General features: G+C 40.9%; 1 protein-coding gene across 1 annotated transcript in view; it reads right to left on the bottom strand.

Moving 5' to 3' along the window:
* The window catches only part of LOC114878090 (Fanconi anemia group J protein homolog), a 45721-nt gene extending 32632 nt beyond the window's left edge, over window positions 1-13089 (bottom strand). The window contains exons 1-3 of the mRNA XM_029191495.2: window positions 13067-13089; window positions 11973-12504; window positions 11793-11904 (exon numbers count right to left, since the gene is read on the bottom strand). Coding sequence (XP_029047328.1) covers window positions 11793-11904; window positions 11973-12503 — 643 coding nt within the window. The 5' untranslated portion in view covers window position 12504; window positions 13067-13089. The remainder of the gene's footprint in view (window positions 1-11792; window positions 11905-11972; window positions 12505-13066) is intronic.
* Between the last annotated feature and the right edge of the window lie 2427 nt (window positions 13090-15516).

Raw genomic sequence — 15516 nt, 5'->3', positions numbered from 1 at the left:
ATTGCAACGAGGAATGATCATCTACAACCAGGTGGATCGTATTGGTCACGTTATTTCTTTCTTTCTTTTTAGGAAAATGTAATAAAATTTTTGCAGATTCTTAGAATGAAATAAAATGAAAGGGTTGCAACGAGAAAATAATCAAACGTAATTGAAAATTTGGTTACTCTATCATTTAGTTCTTTTATACTAATATCGTAAGAGTGGTTAATAAATTTTTAGGCTGTCTCAATTTTGATAGGTCTTCTGATTGCTTTCTTTGATAACTGTACTCTTTGACAGTAATATTGGTGGGTTAATTAGCTCGCGAGAGTAATCAGTGACCGACATTACGAACTTAATTTAATCAAATAATTAACAACGAGAATAAAAGAAATACTGTGAACAGTAGATTAACGGAGAATTGAAAAATTAAATATTTGTATATTTAATAAATGTTCTTGCCAGAGTAATCGAGGAGTTAAACGTTGGGTTTAATCGAATACTGAACGATATCGATCCCAGATATTAATTCATAATTTATCGAACGATTCGTTTTTAAAATCAAATATTTCTTTATTCTGGAATTTCGTTGGCAACGTAGCACTCGACGCAACAAGCGATGCAGAAATCTTGCACCGGTGCATCTTTCTTGATAATACTTCACCCTCGAGGATAGGTCAAAGTGGTTGTTTCTTACCCTCGGTATTATATACCGTACACATTGGAGACAAGTAACAATAAACTTTCTAATTACCCTTCTCTTTTCTATATTTCCCTGTCTCTTACATTCATTCAACGTATTACTAATTCCACCACACCAGGGAGAAAAATTGCATTGATGAACCAGGAGATATATTTTAAACAACCCTGAAACAATCTACATCGATTTCTTAAAATTCATCGTATCCTAATTCTCAGATAACAAATTAAAAAATATTTCAACATTCATAGAGATAGAGAAGGAAAGGGTTAAACGGATATTCGAAATCAACCCTGAACATCCCCGAAAAGTTTCCCGATACGAGCAGACATCGCGACCAGAAACCGAAGCCAGACAAAAGAACAGGCAGAGGAAGAGGGAAAGAGAGGCGCAGACAAAGAAAAGGAAAGGAAAGGGATAAATATTCGAACATGGTTTTCATGGAAGTTCATCGGCACGCTGCGTGGAGGGCGCATTGATGCAAAGGCGGCATTGTTTTCCACGCTGTGGAATATCCTGGAATCTACTGGAGGAAGAAATTCTCGTGCTCGTCGGTTCGGCTCTCACCTCCTTTCCAGTCGCATTTTTAATTTCCATTGTCGTCGATGTACCTCCTACTGGATGCACCGCGAACGCCCACGACCACTCGCTTCTCCACCCCCTTACAACCCCTTCGACTGCATGCGCAACGGAGACGTCGCGATAAACCTGGCCCCTGAAGACTAATCTTCGACGAAACACGAGTACCCGCTGTACGAGATACTTTAAAACAGAGAATCAGCGTTTCTCTCTTCTTCATTTTTTTTTTTTTTTTAAGTGTATACGTCTGTGAATAAAGGAGAACTGTCTGACAAAAGTATATGAAAATTGATTTTGCTGAATCTTTCAATATTAACCTGAGATTTTATATTATGTCTCCTAAAATAATTTTTAACCCTTTGATCCCGGCGCGCTAAAATTAAAGTCTTGTATTAGTGAAAATAAAAGAACATGAATTTAGTTTTGTATTTTAGTTTCAAGCTCGTCATATTTTATTCTCGTTATCTATATTTGAAATAACAATTAATTAAGGGGGAATGAAGACGGCAACTGTCTTAATTTATCCAAAGCAAGGAAGAATCAATCGAGGACAATGGAGGAGAAAGGAAAAAAAAAAGACGATGCTCTCTTTTGAAATGGTTCATCGCTGAAACAATGAAGTTTCGTGAAACTACGAAGGATAATAAAGAGCGGAGGATTCGAGGCGAAGGAAAATTAGAACGAAACAGAGGAGGGAAAACTGGCGAACAGAGAATGAAGAAAACACGATGGACAGACTCTTTTATGCGCGCACGACCCGTCCAAGTGGCGTGCTAGCTTTTCAAGCGAGTCCCTGTGCAAATTTAATGCTCGTTTTCCCTTTGTGCGGCTCGTTTAAGCTTCGCCATACACGCGGCTCATAAATCCGACCGATTTTAATAAAACTGTTCGTCGCTTTGCGAATCACTCGCGTTTCATTTGCAGATTTCGATCGGAATTCGATAAATTTTTATATTTCACTTATCAACACGATCTATGATAATCAAACTATAAATCATCCCTGATCTATTATATCAATTTTTCAATATATCAGACTATAATTATAATCATGTATTAAAATTATGATGACTTCAATTACTAATTAATGTTTTCTACTTGAATTTTTTAAAATATTTTACGATTATACAAAATTTTGTACGTCGCTCCGTTTGAAGTGTTAAATAAAATGAAATAAAAAATGAAACTAAAGACTTCTTATCTTTTGGTCACCCTGTATACAGGGTTCTGTTCCATGCTAAATCAACGAGGAAGTTCCAGGAATCGCTCCGAGGTGGCGCCACGGGTACAATGACCCGGCTACAGTGGAGGCGACTAGAAAATCCCGTGACCTTGAAAAATTAATCGAGGGGACCAAAAGGATCGATCGATCGCGGTTCAGGGTGGCGTGCATTCGACTGTGGGAATAGGAGGTACTGAAAGCTGCAGATCCGCGGGAGCACTCGCGGATCGCCACGATCGCAATGACCAATTAAGAGAATTAAGAGTCATTAATTAGCATCCGTTTCCGTGCCGACCTCGAGGATTCTTCGCGCTGCGGGCATATTATTCGTTGAATGCCGTTCGTTCCCTTCCGTTTCGCCGCGGATCCTACCGTTTGTTCGCTGACCGTCAAGAATTTTCTCACCTCGTTTTAATGCACACCGTTTCGCGGCTCGATCGAGAGCCGAGGCTCTTAAACGAGGCTAAAAAACGAACCTCCCCCTTATGGAACTGATGGTCTTCGTGGAACACCATCGAATGCTTCCGATCGTGGGAAACGAACTTGTTAAATAGAAATTACATGATTCGGGCCGAATATACTTTGACATTCTTTTATTCTTAATACGCGGGGTAGTTGAAAGTTTTCTTCTTGTATAATTATCAGAAGATTTTTCAGCGCGTAGATTTAATCGATATTGTAGATAGACTTATGAAGACCTACAGAGGCCTGAATAAAGAAACCTCTTTTTGAACTATTATAGAATTCTCGTAAGTTCTCGATTTCTGAAGGTGGTCCGTTCGAATCCGCTTCCATCGTATTCATCGGGGGTGGAATATTAAACAAAAGTCCCTCGATTTCCGCAATTATGGCGTCGATGGGAACGAAAAGAAAACGATCGAATGGAAGATATTCGCGCAATGTACACTCGCGGGAATAAAGTACAGTTGAATGGGGGGTGGGGATGAATCGCAGGGGAAGAAAAAAGCTACGTAGAAAGCTCGAGTGCGAGCGAGAGAAGATTTTTGCAAGGGAAAAGGCAGGAAGGGAGAAAGAGAAGCCGATTAAGCAACGGAGAGAAAGAGTAAGATGGCGAGAAGAGAGGGGGGGAGACTGGGCGGAAAGAAGGTGGGCGGCATCCTTTGATCTTACGCACACATGCTGTTGGAAAAAGGACACGCGCATATCTTCCGCAAAGACCCATACATATTCATGATCCGGTGTGCACGCACGCGCAAAAACCGCCCGCGCTCGCGAGCTACCCGCTTTTGTTTAAGCTCGTGTGCACGCATATTGTGCGTATGCACGCCATAAATTTGTATAGCAGAGGCAAGAGGAGAGGAGAGATCGAAGCAGCCCGTAGAATGCGCGGGAGAAGTTTCTGCACTTAACTAAGCGGTCGAGAGGGTGTTGCCCACCCCCTTCTTTTCCGTGGATTCCGTTCTTTTGCTCGTAGATCGTACATACGGGATCTCAGAGGAAGCTTTCGATAATGAAATTGTCGATTGAATTATTATCCTGATATACAGCTTACTGATTTGTGAATAAAACTAAATGCGATGAGAAAACTTTGAAGAAGGGTTACAAGAAATGTACAAAGTATTCTGAATATTTCTAACATAAAACTTAGTGTAAAAAAATAAGGGATCCAACAAAAAATCAGGGCTAAAATTGTGTATGTTATAAGAACCTTGGTTATCCGAAGGTATTCACCTGGAACGTTTTAAAACTCGCGGTAGGGTTTCCCTGGAAAAGGGTCCAGAAAATAAAAATAAAAATAAAATACTGCGAACCGTTTCACGCGATCCTCCGGTTGAATATCTCTATTTCCTCTATGTACACGGACGCGTTTACACAGTTTAGTTGAGCGTCCACGAATTGCGGGTGAAACAAAAAGCCATTTTCTATATCGTTCGACGCAACAAACATACACATGGAAAAGACATGGAAAAGTGTGAGAAAGGGCGCGTGAATCGGTAGGATCAAGAGCTCGTAGCGAACCCTCGAACGATCGAAATTTCGATTCCGTTCATTCGGAGATCGGGAATTCGTTGTATTTGTATTTGTGGTCGAAAACCCTTCGACCGACGAACGAAGCAGCCCCCGAAATTTCCATCGAAATTGAAGTTACAGTGGCGATTAAAAAGCCGATTGATTGACGCCCAGCCTCGATCGAACGCGTCGCTCGCAACATCCGGAATTTATTTATTTACACACGATCGTATTGATTTTAACTGGGAAAACGGAGTTCCTGCTCGATGCTCTGGAACGATACGGTTTCGAATGGCTAAATAAAAAGGGGTAAGTTGTGTTTTCTTCTATTTTCGTTTCGGAGGGTAATTCTTTAGCTACGGTATGCTTCGACTGAAAAATATTTAAAGAAACATTTGGAAAAGTAGAAAACGCTTGGAGAAATCAAAATTGCAACTCTTAGAAAAATAAAAATCGTAACACAAAAGATTGCTGCTACGTCAAGAAAGAGAAGCAAAAATAAATACACGTTTCGTTTGCAGACGGTTCATTAGAAATTCAGACAGCGTGCGATTCGTTCGAAATATATTTTACTGCTGGATTATACGAAATAAGAAAAAAAGAGGTTCAAATTAAGGCGATCTTTGGCGCACGCCAATTAAATCTAATTAGTCGAGTAACCGGTGGACTTTAATGGAAATAAACGAAGCTATACTCTGGCTGCCGAGCATCGCTTCAGACATTTCCCTTTCTTTTACAGTTTCTTTCTGCTTAACGCCAACTGTCGCGTGATATGTTAACTTTTTCACTCCTCATGTAAAATACACGAGAAGTAATTAGACGTGGTAATCGAATAATGCGATACTTGGGAAAATAAAATTCGCTACACTTGGTGTAATAAAAAATTACAATATTTAGGATTGAAATGGAAACATTTACATAGGGAGAAAAATGCACCCATTACACGATAAAGGGATCGATTATGGGCAAGATCGGATATCGAGAAACGAACGCGAATCGAGGCGAGAAGCGACGGCGAAAATTGCACGAAGCAAAACGGGCGTCAATTGGCGAAACGACGAACCAGTCGACACAACACGCCACGCCCGGGGCGCCTGGCGCCACGCAATTTACCTGCGAAACATTTCCGCCTGAACGGTAAAAAAAAAAAAAAAAAAAAAAAATACCCCTTTTTTTCCTCCCTCTCTATCTATCTACACGATCGATTCCACGTGAATTACATCGGGGAATGCGCGGTCGAATTCGTCGAACGACCGAATTCATCAGGGCCGCGGATTATTCAAGGCCAACGGTCAATTTACCTCTCTACGGTTTATACACGTCATTTTTCATTAACTCTAACCAGGCTTGGCTCGAAAGGATAGAGAAATCGGGACACGATCTCGTTCCATGCGGCAACGAATGATTTTATGGAAATCAACCCTTGTTCCAGCGAAAACAATTTATTTTCAAACAGACGTTCAAGCATCTATATTGCAAATTTATTAGTATGCTTGCAAGTGGACTGAATCCAGCGAACACAAAAGAAGTGTAGAAATAAAGAAAAAGGAAACGAATTTCTGGAACGGCGGATTAAAGGAATCAAGGTACCTATCTGCGAGATGCTGAGGGCAGGAACGGGGACCGGCTATCTGAAATCGTTAGCTCGCCCTTAGAAATCCTGGAACGGGCAATTCCAGGACGCCGAGGCGATCTTCCAGGGCGTGTGGAATTATGTAAGATCGCGGGTTAGGCCTGGAATCCAACAGTGGCGGCACTTTTTGAATCGCGAATCCTTTCTTGGAAGCAGAGGGTGATCCTGTCGTATCCCGCCGACTGGAGAACCGGGCGTACAATCGCGGCTAGTCGATCGACTTCTTTCCATAATGTATGAAATTTTTCTTTTTCTATTAACTAATAAATGTTCACAAAATATATTCTTCAAAATAATCAGGAAATCTTTTTTAATTACCAAAATGATCCAAATAGAAACTTACTATCGTTACACAATTTCCCATGGAAAATTAAAACACCCTCTATACGATTTATCGAGCAGAAGCGACGGAAGCAGAAGCCGTAGCCGAGGTGGAGTCAAAGGCGAACCGGAAAGAGCAGAAATCAGAGCGCGGAAAGCGACGAATCGTCGTGGAAGGACGAAGGATCGGGTAAAGGAGAGAAAGAAGAGCGCGGAAAAGATGAAGAGAGGGGAGGACGTATAAAAGAAGGGGTACAGAGGGGCCCGAGAACGTTGGGGACCACCCGAGAGAGGAGTTCAGGACTGGTTGGAAACCGGCGGCGCACGCCATACCTTTGGGGGGTCCCTTATCTTCCGCGTCTACTTGGGACCATCCGGCACTGGCAAGACCTGTCCACGGACCTTTTGCTCTCTCTCTCTTTCGCCAGGATTCTGCATCCTATTATCGATCAATAGCTACGTACACTCTTGCATAATCTCCGTGTTCCTCTATCCAGCCTGCTCTTTCATTCCCTCCAACGTTCCCTCGAGAATTTCATTTTTCCTTCGGGAAAGAACATTGAAACGAAACAAATTAACGCGATGAAATATTAAATTTGACTGGTATTCGAGAATTTATTTCGAATCCATCGAACAAGAATCGATCTATCATGGAAGAAGGTTTTCTTTAAAATAGGATGCGATCGATCGAGGAACGATAACAGGTCTCGAATAAAGTAACGTGCTCCGTCCTTTCAGCAAATGGAATAACGATTAGTCGCAGCATTATTTTTTCACGTGAATCAGTAGTTTCTATCGAACTCGTTGTAAATAATTGGCCTCGTTAACCACGCGATCAATTATATTGCCATGTTCCCTGCTTTATTACCGCGGACTTCGCCATTCTGATTTTCCTTTCGCGGATATCTTCGCCGGTAGAACTCGAGGGGGGGATCGTTGATAAAAATGAAAACTGCTCCTCGAAACGAAGGATGCTCGAAAAGCGAGGAACAGGCAGAAAATCAAGAGGCGAACGTTTATTGCCGAAAGCGAAGGAAGACACAAAAGCGCGGAGAAAATCGAAAGGAGGGCAACAAACGGAATGGAGATCGAAAACGAGACAAGGGAAGGAGAGCGCGTTTAAGAGAAATAAGGAAGGGTGAATTAGGGAGAAAGAGATGGATTCTCATTGTGAAGAAAACCGTATGCGTACGTAGAAGACGTGAGATCCGTTGGACCCGCATGCGGACCTTATTGTGTCCCAAAAGAGCGTATACGGTAGGTACCTTAATGTCGGCACGGATGAAAGCGTGGGCCCTCCTTTGTCTTTCGTTCGTGAAGCTGCCACAGCAAGTAGCGTGCTCTGCGGGTAGCCCTGCACCATTCCTCAACTACCGTTCTCCCTTTCTTTCTTTCTCTTTAGCCTCTCTTCAGCTTCTGCCAGAGCAAACGCTGCTTCCTTTCGCGAATCGTATGAAAACCTGGCTAACGTTAGACGTGGATTTTGAAAATTGACTATCGTTTGATTAGAAATTTGGAGAACACCCGATCGGGTTTGGTAACGCTTGGACTAATAATTGGAAGCTAAGTTTTGTTATAGAATTTAGCAATTAACTGATAGCTAATTATCGAATATTAGATCGAAACAGGGAGCTTGAAAATTGACTATCATTAGATTAGAAATTTGGAGAACACTCGATTGCGTTTGTTAACCCTTCCACTAGTAATTGGAAGCTAATTTCTGTTATAGAATTTAGCAATTAGCTGATAGTTAATTATCGAAAAACCGAGCTAACGTTAGATCGAAACAGGGAGGTTGAAAATTGACTATCGTTAGATTAGAAATTTGGAGAACACTCGACCTGGTAACTCTTCGACTAGTATTTGGAAGCTAATTTCTGTTATAGAATTTAGCAATTAGCTGATAGTTAATTATCGAAAAACCGAGCTAACGTTAGATCGAAACAGGGAGGTTGAAAATTGACTATCGTTAGATTAGAAATTTGGAGAACACTCGACCTGGTAACCCTTCCATTAGTAATTACAAGCTAATTGCTGTTATAAAATTTAGGAATCAGTCGATTTTAATAAAGTGTACTTAGGTATGTAAATATTTCTGATTGGAATACAACTTGTTCGAAAGGGTGAAATGAACGATCAAACGACTGTAAAGAGCAACGAAAGAGCGATTAATGTTTCTGGGAATGGTGCTCGACGATGGTACCACGGTTGGTACCTCGGTCGCACAAAAGAGCCGGGACCTAGGTCGTGTTATTAATGTCAGACCGTCACAGAAGAGCACGTAGAGCTGCATATTTCGCCAAGTAGTTGCATGCTGAGGCGCAAAGACGATTCACGTCGACGACGGGGTCGGGACACAATATATAATTCCACGTTCGCCGATAATTATTATGACTTGCCAACTTTTCCTGTTCTCACAATGGGACCTCCTTCTTCGACCATTGCCTATTCCGAGCTTCGTTTTCGTTCGCCGAGACGAAGCTTCTTCCTCGTCGACGACGACAGTGCTCTTTCGTCGAGCATAATAAAGTGACATTAGCCGACATGCGATTCCGCGATAAACTTTCGAAATTTATATTCCTTCGGAACCCCACCCTCGTGACGTATCACCTGGATTTCGTTTGGTGGAGGATTCTTCGGTAATTGTGCGCGGTTTTCAGAGATCGTTGATTAATCGTCTATGAACTCGAAGCGATCGTAAATCATTGAGGGGAAAAAAGTAGCATAGTTTGAAGGATCACGAGAACTTCCGTCTTCCGGGTCTACCACGTGTCCTCTCGCAACTTCTATATAGAACACGAGTAATTAACATTCTACGTTCGTACTCATAATTCAAAATTTTGCAAACTCGACCGAACTACGTGTATGGCGATCGAAATTTCGTCTTAATTTTAGAAATCCTCCGTTGTACTATTTTATAATCGCCGACTTTCTAGACCAAGATCGTGCTTAATTGCAATCAACATTTGTCCTCGAACGAGGAAACATTTCCATCGAATAATAATGCGCTCGTTTCAAGGTACTTTATAACGAATTACGAGGAAAAAGATTGCAAGGTTTGCGAAACCGAGTCGTGTTCTAATTTAGACCAAGTCGTCTTAGACCTGGAAGTTGAATTACGTTTCTAATTTCTCCACGAATCACGTTTCGATTCTTCGAAAGACATGGTTCGGTTGAAAAGGGGAGCAAGAACAAGGACGATGAATTTTAGGAGGGTGTTTTCACGTGGATGGTCAACGTGCTGAGAAGATTATCGATTAAGCTTAAAGGAACTCAAGATTTTCAGTTGATTCTCGAGAACCAGAATTTATTTCCCCTCTTCAGGTGCACGAATTCGGAACATTCGGTGGCTAGCAGTACCACTCGAGTTGAGCGTGACAACGATAGCTTTCGAAAGTATCAAGGGAATTATAACTAAAGAAAAGAATAATGTCGTGCGATACACACTCATGACGATAATTGAGCCACCGTATACTCTTTCGTTCGTCTAATTATTATCGATGAGCCTTGAATTCAAAGATAAATTTTTTAGTACACGATAGAACGAAACGGTTAATCATCCTGTACGACTTAATAGTAATTGCTCTAGGTTCATCAAAATTTAATTAGTCCCTTGAAAAACAAGGTTTTACGACGATGTTTTAACCATCCTTATTAATTTAAAATCTGTAATTAAATTTTTCATACCCTTCAATTTGATGGCTGACAAATAACTATTAATTCAAATATCTTTGAATTTTTAATCCATCTACAATGTTAACACTTCACCTGTGTTTCGCGAGAATACAAGTGTGAAAACGTGAGGGAAAATGAACATGGAAGGGAAACTGTTAGCTGGAATGATACGGTAGTACCAGAAAGGTAGCAATTAATCCCAGGATTTCCTTCCACGACGAGGGGAGACACGTTCGATTCCACGAGTGAAAAGGGGTTTCACGTGCTCGATAATTCCAGGTTCGCGAGAACGATGTCACGAGAGAAGGAAGAAGAGGCGGACGAGGAAACCGGGGAGGATCCCTCCGTGATTCCGGAAACGAAACGACGCGATAGTTAGCGTAAAGCAGACCAGGATTCATCGCGATGTATTTATAGTAAAATATTAACCCCTGAAGAATCTCAGAATCATCACCCCCGAAAAATATCTGACGACTAAAAATGAATCATCGCTTATCGTTTCAAAAAATCCTTACATCCCCCAAAAATAAGAAAATAAGGACAGTGATGTGTCTAGCTGCAATATTTTCTCCGGTCTAAAAAGGCAGCAGACAATAAAGCAACGAAGAACACGATTATGCAAATGCGATATAATAACGCGAGTTAGGGGTCGCGAAATTACGCGACGTTCATCGAAAACAGGTATCGTCCTTTCGCGAACTGGTACCGAGCAATCGTGAGCCCCATTCTCGATTCTAATTGCGCGAATCGCGAACAATTAGCGGCATGCACACGGTTGAATAATTTAAATTAATACGACAGTAGGGAATGCCAGTCAGCCGGTTTTACCGTGTTCGCTTATGGAACTTCTTTAATGTCCTCTCTCTTGATTACCGAAAGTCCTTGATTACACATTTCATACTTGGCGAAACTGCTCCCTTGTCCCATGAAATTATCATTTTGCTACATACTTATATGCAAATAACATTGCAACTAGTCAATATCGTAAAAACTGTATGTGGGTCATGATAGTTCCTTATAAGTTTCACAAACCGTGTACGGATCAAAAGAGAGGACTTAAAAGAACTTCCATTAATTAATTTCTCATTTCTTATTTTATAATTAGTAACAGATAAAAGCTACTGAATTTGTTTGTGCTTATAATTTAGATAGAAAACATGGGTACCTTATCTTTTGCGAACATCCTGGTGATGCTTCAAGAAATTGTTTGAAAGTCCTTAAAAACTTCTGACGAGCGAACGTCGACCAAGTTGAAGGAACTTTGATAAGGCGGAGACGGTGAAACTCGACGAGACGGCTTGTTAAAATTTGGAAAATTCACACGACAAACGAAAATTTTGCAAAGACGCGAGTTGGGTTATCGACCTACCGTCACGAAGGCTGATACACCACTAAATAGAAACGGCCGGCGAGATAAACAAGGACCGAGCACGATTTGTTTTGATGAACGGATTACGATAAGTCTCGAGCACGGAACGTGAGAATTTCAAAATAAAGCGTTCCTATTCATGCTCGCGATTGCATACCAATAAATTTATAATTTAAATTTTATCATAGTAGAAAATGTAACATTTTATAACAATTTTATGATAAATTTTGAATAATTTTTTAATTTAGAATAGTTATCATGCAAAATTAATGAAATGATGTTATTTTAACAAATTGTCTAATAAAATAATTTTGTAATAAATTATATAAAAATATTGACTCACCAATATGATGATCATGCCATGCTAAAACACTGCAGAGAAGAGCCAAAGTTTTTCCAGTCCCTGTTGGACTCTCCAGAAGGCAGTTTTCACTTTTGGTACATCCTTGTATGACCTGTGAACATGTAGCTTGTTAATAAAAAATTATTCAAACACAAAAAACATTAGAAGTGTTTCTTTTACCTTATTCATCACAGCCATTTGACACGAGTATGGTTTTACAGGAAACTTCACTTTAATCCCTGATATTATATTATCATATTGGATTATTACTTCAGGTGAAATATCTTCTTTAGTTTCATTGTTCTCCTCTAATTGCTTTCTATGATAAGTCTTGCACTTTTTGTTCATTTGCTGATGATAAAACTGTTCTAATTTTGGCATAAACTCATCGGAAGAATCAGAATCCAAGCATATCACTTCATCCGTTTCTGGTTTTGGGTTTTTGTCAGACCAAGAAAACATTCTAGTGTTTGGCTTTGAATGTTTAAACACTGACTCTTTTCTATCTTCTTCTGACTCTGAGGTATCAGTAGATTTCTCAAATCTGTGTCGTATTGCCTCGTCAGAGTTTTGGTTACAACACGATGCAACTGTACATTCTGTATTGCTTACAGATGCATTAAGACTCTGTGTAGTATCTGCCTCTTCTGATATATCCCCCCAGGATGATTTCTTTGACTTCTTTAATTTCTTTCTGTTTTGGTTACTCATTCTGCAAGACATATGTATGCAGCAAATCAGAATTATTTTACAGTGAACTAATGTGTTAAATACCAAATTTCAAGCAAAAAATACGTAATTGTAATGTCATCTACATTTTTGAACTGAATTTTTGAAATGTCAAGCAAACTGAATACGAAAATATTGCTTATCTAAAAAGAAACAACAGCGAATATAACCTTAAAACGTTCTTTACTATCGCACGTGTTGTTACACACCTTGATTCATTCACCCACTCATCGACTTGAAATTTAATCACAATGTAAATGGTAAATACAATCACTGAACAAATTACCCAGATCACAAGCATCGATCAATATTAATTACAAAGATACAAGACTTAAAAGATTCCCATACGACAAGTGCATTTCCCGCTTTTTCTCCTATACTATACTGACACGCAATTCGATATTATAATCACTTCTAAACTATGATATAACATATTTTTAAGCTACATTCTTTTAAAAACCCTTTATACTTTAGTATACACTCAAATTGTCTGTGTAATACGAATAAAATTCACAAAAAAATTAAAAAAAGAACGAGCAGCAAACCTTATGCAACAACTTGATAGAATGTCAACTTTTTGAACAGTCACGTGACTTTAGCGGCGCATGCGCGCATTTGAAAACTTCCCGCGCTGCAAATTTAAATACCATTTGAATACTATTCTCTAATTTTTCTAATCTACAGATGGTAGAACTTGAAAATTACGTCTCGTATTTCCCCAAAAATGAAATTGTAACGGAAATTCTCGCGTGTATCTCGCTCTTTAAGAATGATTAATTATACGATATAGTATTCCACGCAGATCCAAGCCAGGAAACATAATTTCTGAAACGAACAGGATTAGACGGTTCAGTCCCACAGTTTCAATTCCGATGTTGTTCGGTGACCTTCGTATAGAAGATTCGTCTGCGACCGAGGGGAGGAATATGATTTCCACCGGTGATTTATGCTTCCCGGTCGGTCCAACGTATCAAACTTCTGATTTACGTGGCTGTTGTGGCGGATTTCGAAAGCGGCCCTCATCAAAGGGGGGCCACGGAATTTAAAAGCCATACGGCTCGCGTGCGACTTGAATAAGGAATTTCACTCGACCTACGGAGTAGCATCTCGCGCTGACATGAATCCTTATCAAATTATCCGAAATTCCCACGGTACAGAGGATACAGTACAGTTTCGCGCGTGTATGCGTTCGTCTTTCCATATTGCCAACATCGTAGCACGTTACGAGGAGCCCGTCACGTATGTGCAATGAAATTACTCAGACCGTCGAGCATTTTCAGCTCACGTACCTGTACCGAACGATCCTCGGACCAGCAGTTCCTGCCTTTTCACACGGTTATGATGGATATCTTAATGATAACACGCTGCGAGACAGGAATACTCCTTCGAACGATCCTGGCTCGATTCATTTTTACAAAGAACGAAAGAAGCTGGAAGAAATCAGCTCGAAATTAAAATTTAAAAATAATGTGTTATTCAAGGGAAACTCTAAAATCTACGATGCAACAATATCTTTAAGATATAAAAGTATCTCTTTAGCATTCGGTAGTCTCGCTTTTACGATCGCGAAACGTGATTTACTTCCATCCTTTTCCCGATGTCTCGTCGTTTTACACCCGACAAGGGATCACGTTCCGAGTAAGTTCAGCCAGTGGACTGTAAGTTATGCACAGCCTGTGTGATATCCATAAAATACGTCCAAGGGTTCGAGGAAGTTGTTACTACGAAATGTGGCAAATTGCGTGTAACACCCTCGTGAAAAGTCACAAAGCATCCGACCGGTTTCACGCGTCGTCGATCGCCCGTAATTCTCGAGGCGGACTTAACCCTTTCCCGTTTTTCGAGCAAAAAATGAGAGGAACAAAAGCGTGAGTTCGATGGAACCCAAGGAGCGCCTCGAATAACGTTAGAAATTTTCAATTTTCCCTGAGTGTTTTTCAAAGCCCTCCCTCGACGATTCGTGAAATGGTAAGTAACGCGATCGGTGTAATAACAGCGTCGGCACTTCCATAAAATAACGTCGATTAATCGGTCGAAACTCGAGGGGTTGTCGCGCGATCCCATCGAACGATACGGGTCAATTTGGAAAAGGCCTCGATCGAAAATATTTCTAAACGATACGGGGAAAGTAACGGTGACGAAATTATCGGGGGCACGCAAAATGGGGGAGAAAGAAATGAGGAAAGGGCAGGAGAGATCCCCTTTTTCGATCTTTCTGTGGTATCCCGTGGTCACCCTGCGCGAATCCGGGGAATCAAGCTTTCTCGTGGTCACGAAGCCGGCCAGAGAGAGAGAAATATGAAATATAAATAAAACATATTCTTACCGGCGGCAAGTGCAATAAAAATGCGGGGAGATCAAGAGGGATGCCGGTGGAATACGTAATGGGGCCTCGGCTCTCCCTGTCTCTCCCTCTTCCACCACCTTCCCCTTTGCTCTCTATCTCGTATCTCTTTTACCGTTTCTCCTATACGCCCTTCGCCCCTCCAATTTCGCGTTTATTTGTCCCGGTGAACGTTGGAACGAACATCGAAATGCGTAACAATTTCTGGACGTAACAATTCCAACAGTTTATGAAATTCTGCATCTTCCACGCGATCATTCGTGTCACCCTTGACGGTCAGTTTTATTCAAGAGAAAAGAGAGATCAGGCAATAGCGGGTCACCTTGCAGTGTCTCGAAACATCGAAGCCCCTCCACCATTGTCGAAAACTCTGTCGACTTGTTTTTTTCCAGGCTGATTCGACGTGAGCGACATGACTTTCCATCATAATGCGCATAATTCCTCATTATTCCAACGTGGAATATTTCTCGAACGACAAGGTCTCGGTAGGGAAGCAGAGAGAGAAAGAAAGAATGGCAAGGAGGAGGAGTTAGTTACGGAGAGACAGAGGACGAAGAAATAATTCCATAAATGGCGTAACGTACGAAACGAGCAACATATTCCGGGCCGGCGAATCTTCGTCAGCGAAGGGAAAAGCACGCGGCAAACAAG

Source organism: Osmia bicornis, chromosome 8 (genome assembly GCF_907164935.1).
Source record: "Osmia bicornis bicornis chromosome 8, iOsmBic2.1, whole genome shotgun sequence".
NCBI classification, from domain to species: Eukaryota; Metazoa; Arthropoda; class Insecta; order Hymenoptera; family Megachilidae; genus Osmia; species Osmia bicornis.
This window is presented reverse-complemented; position numbering and strand designations above follow the sequence as displayed.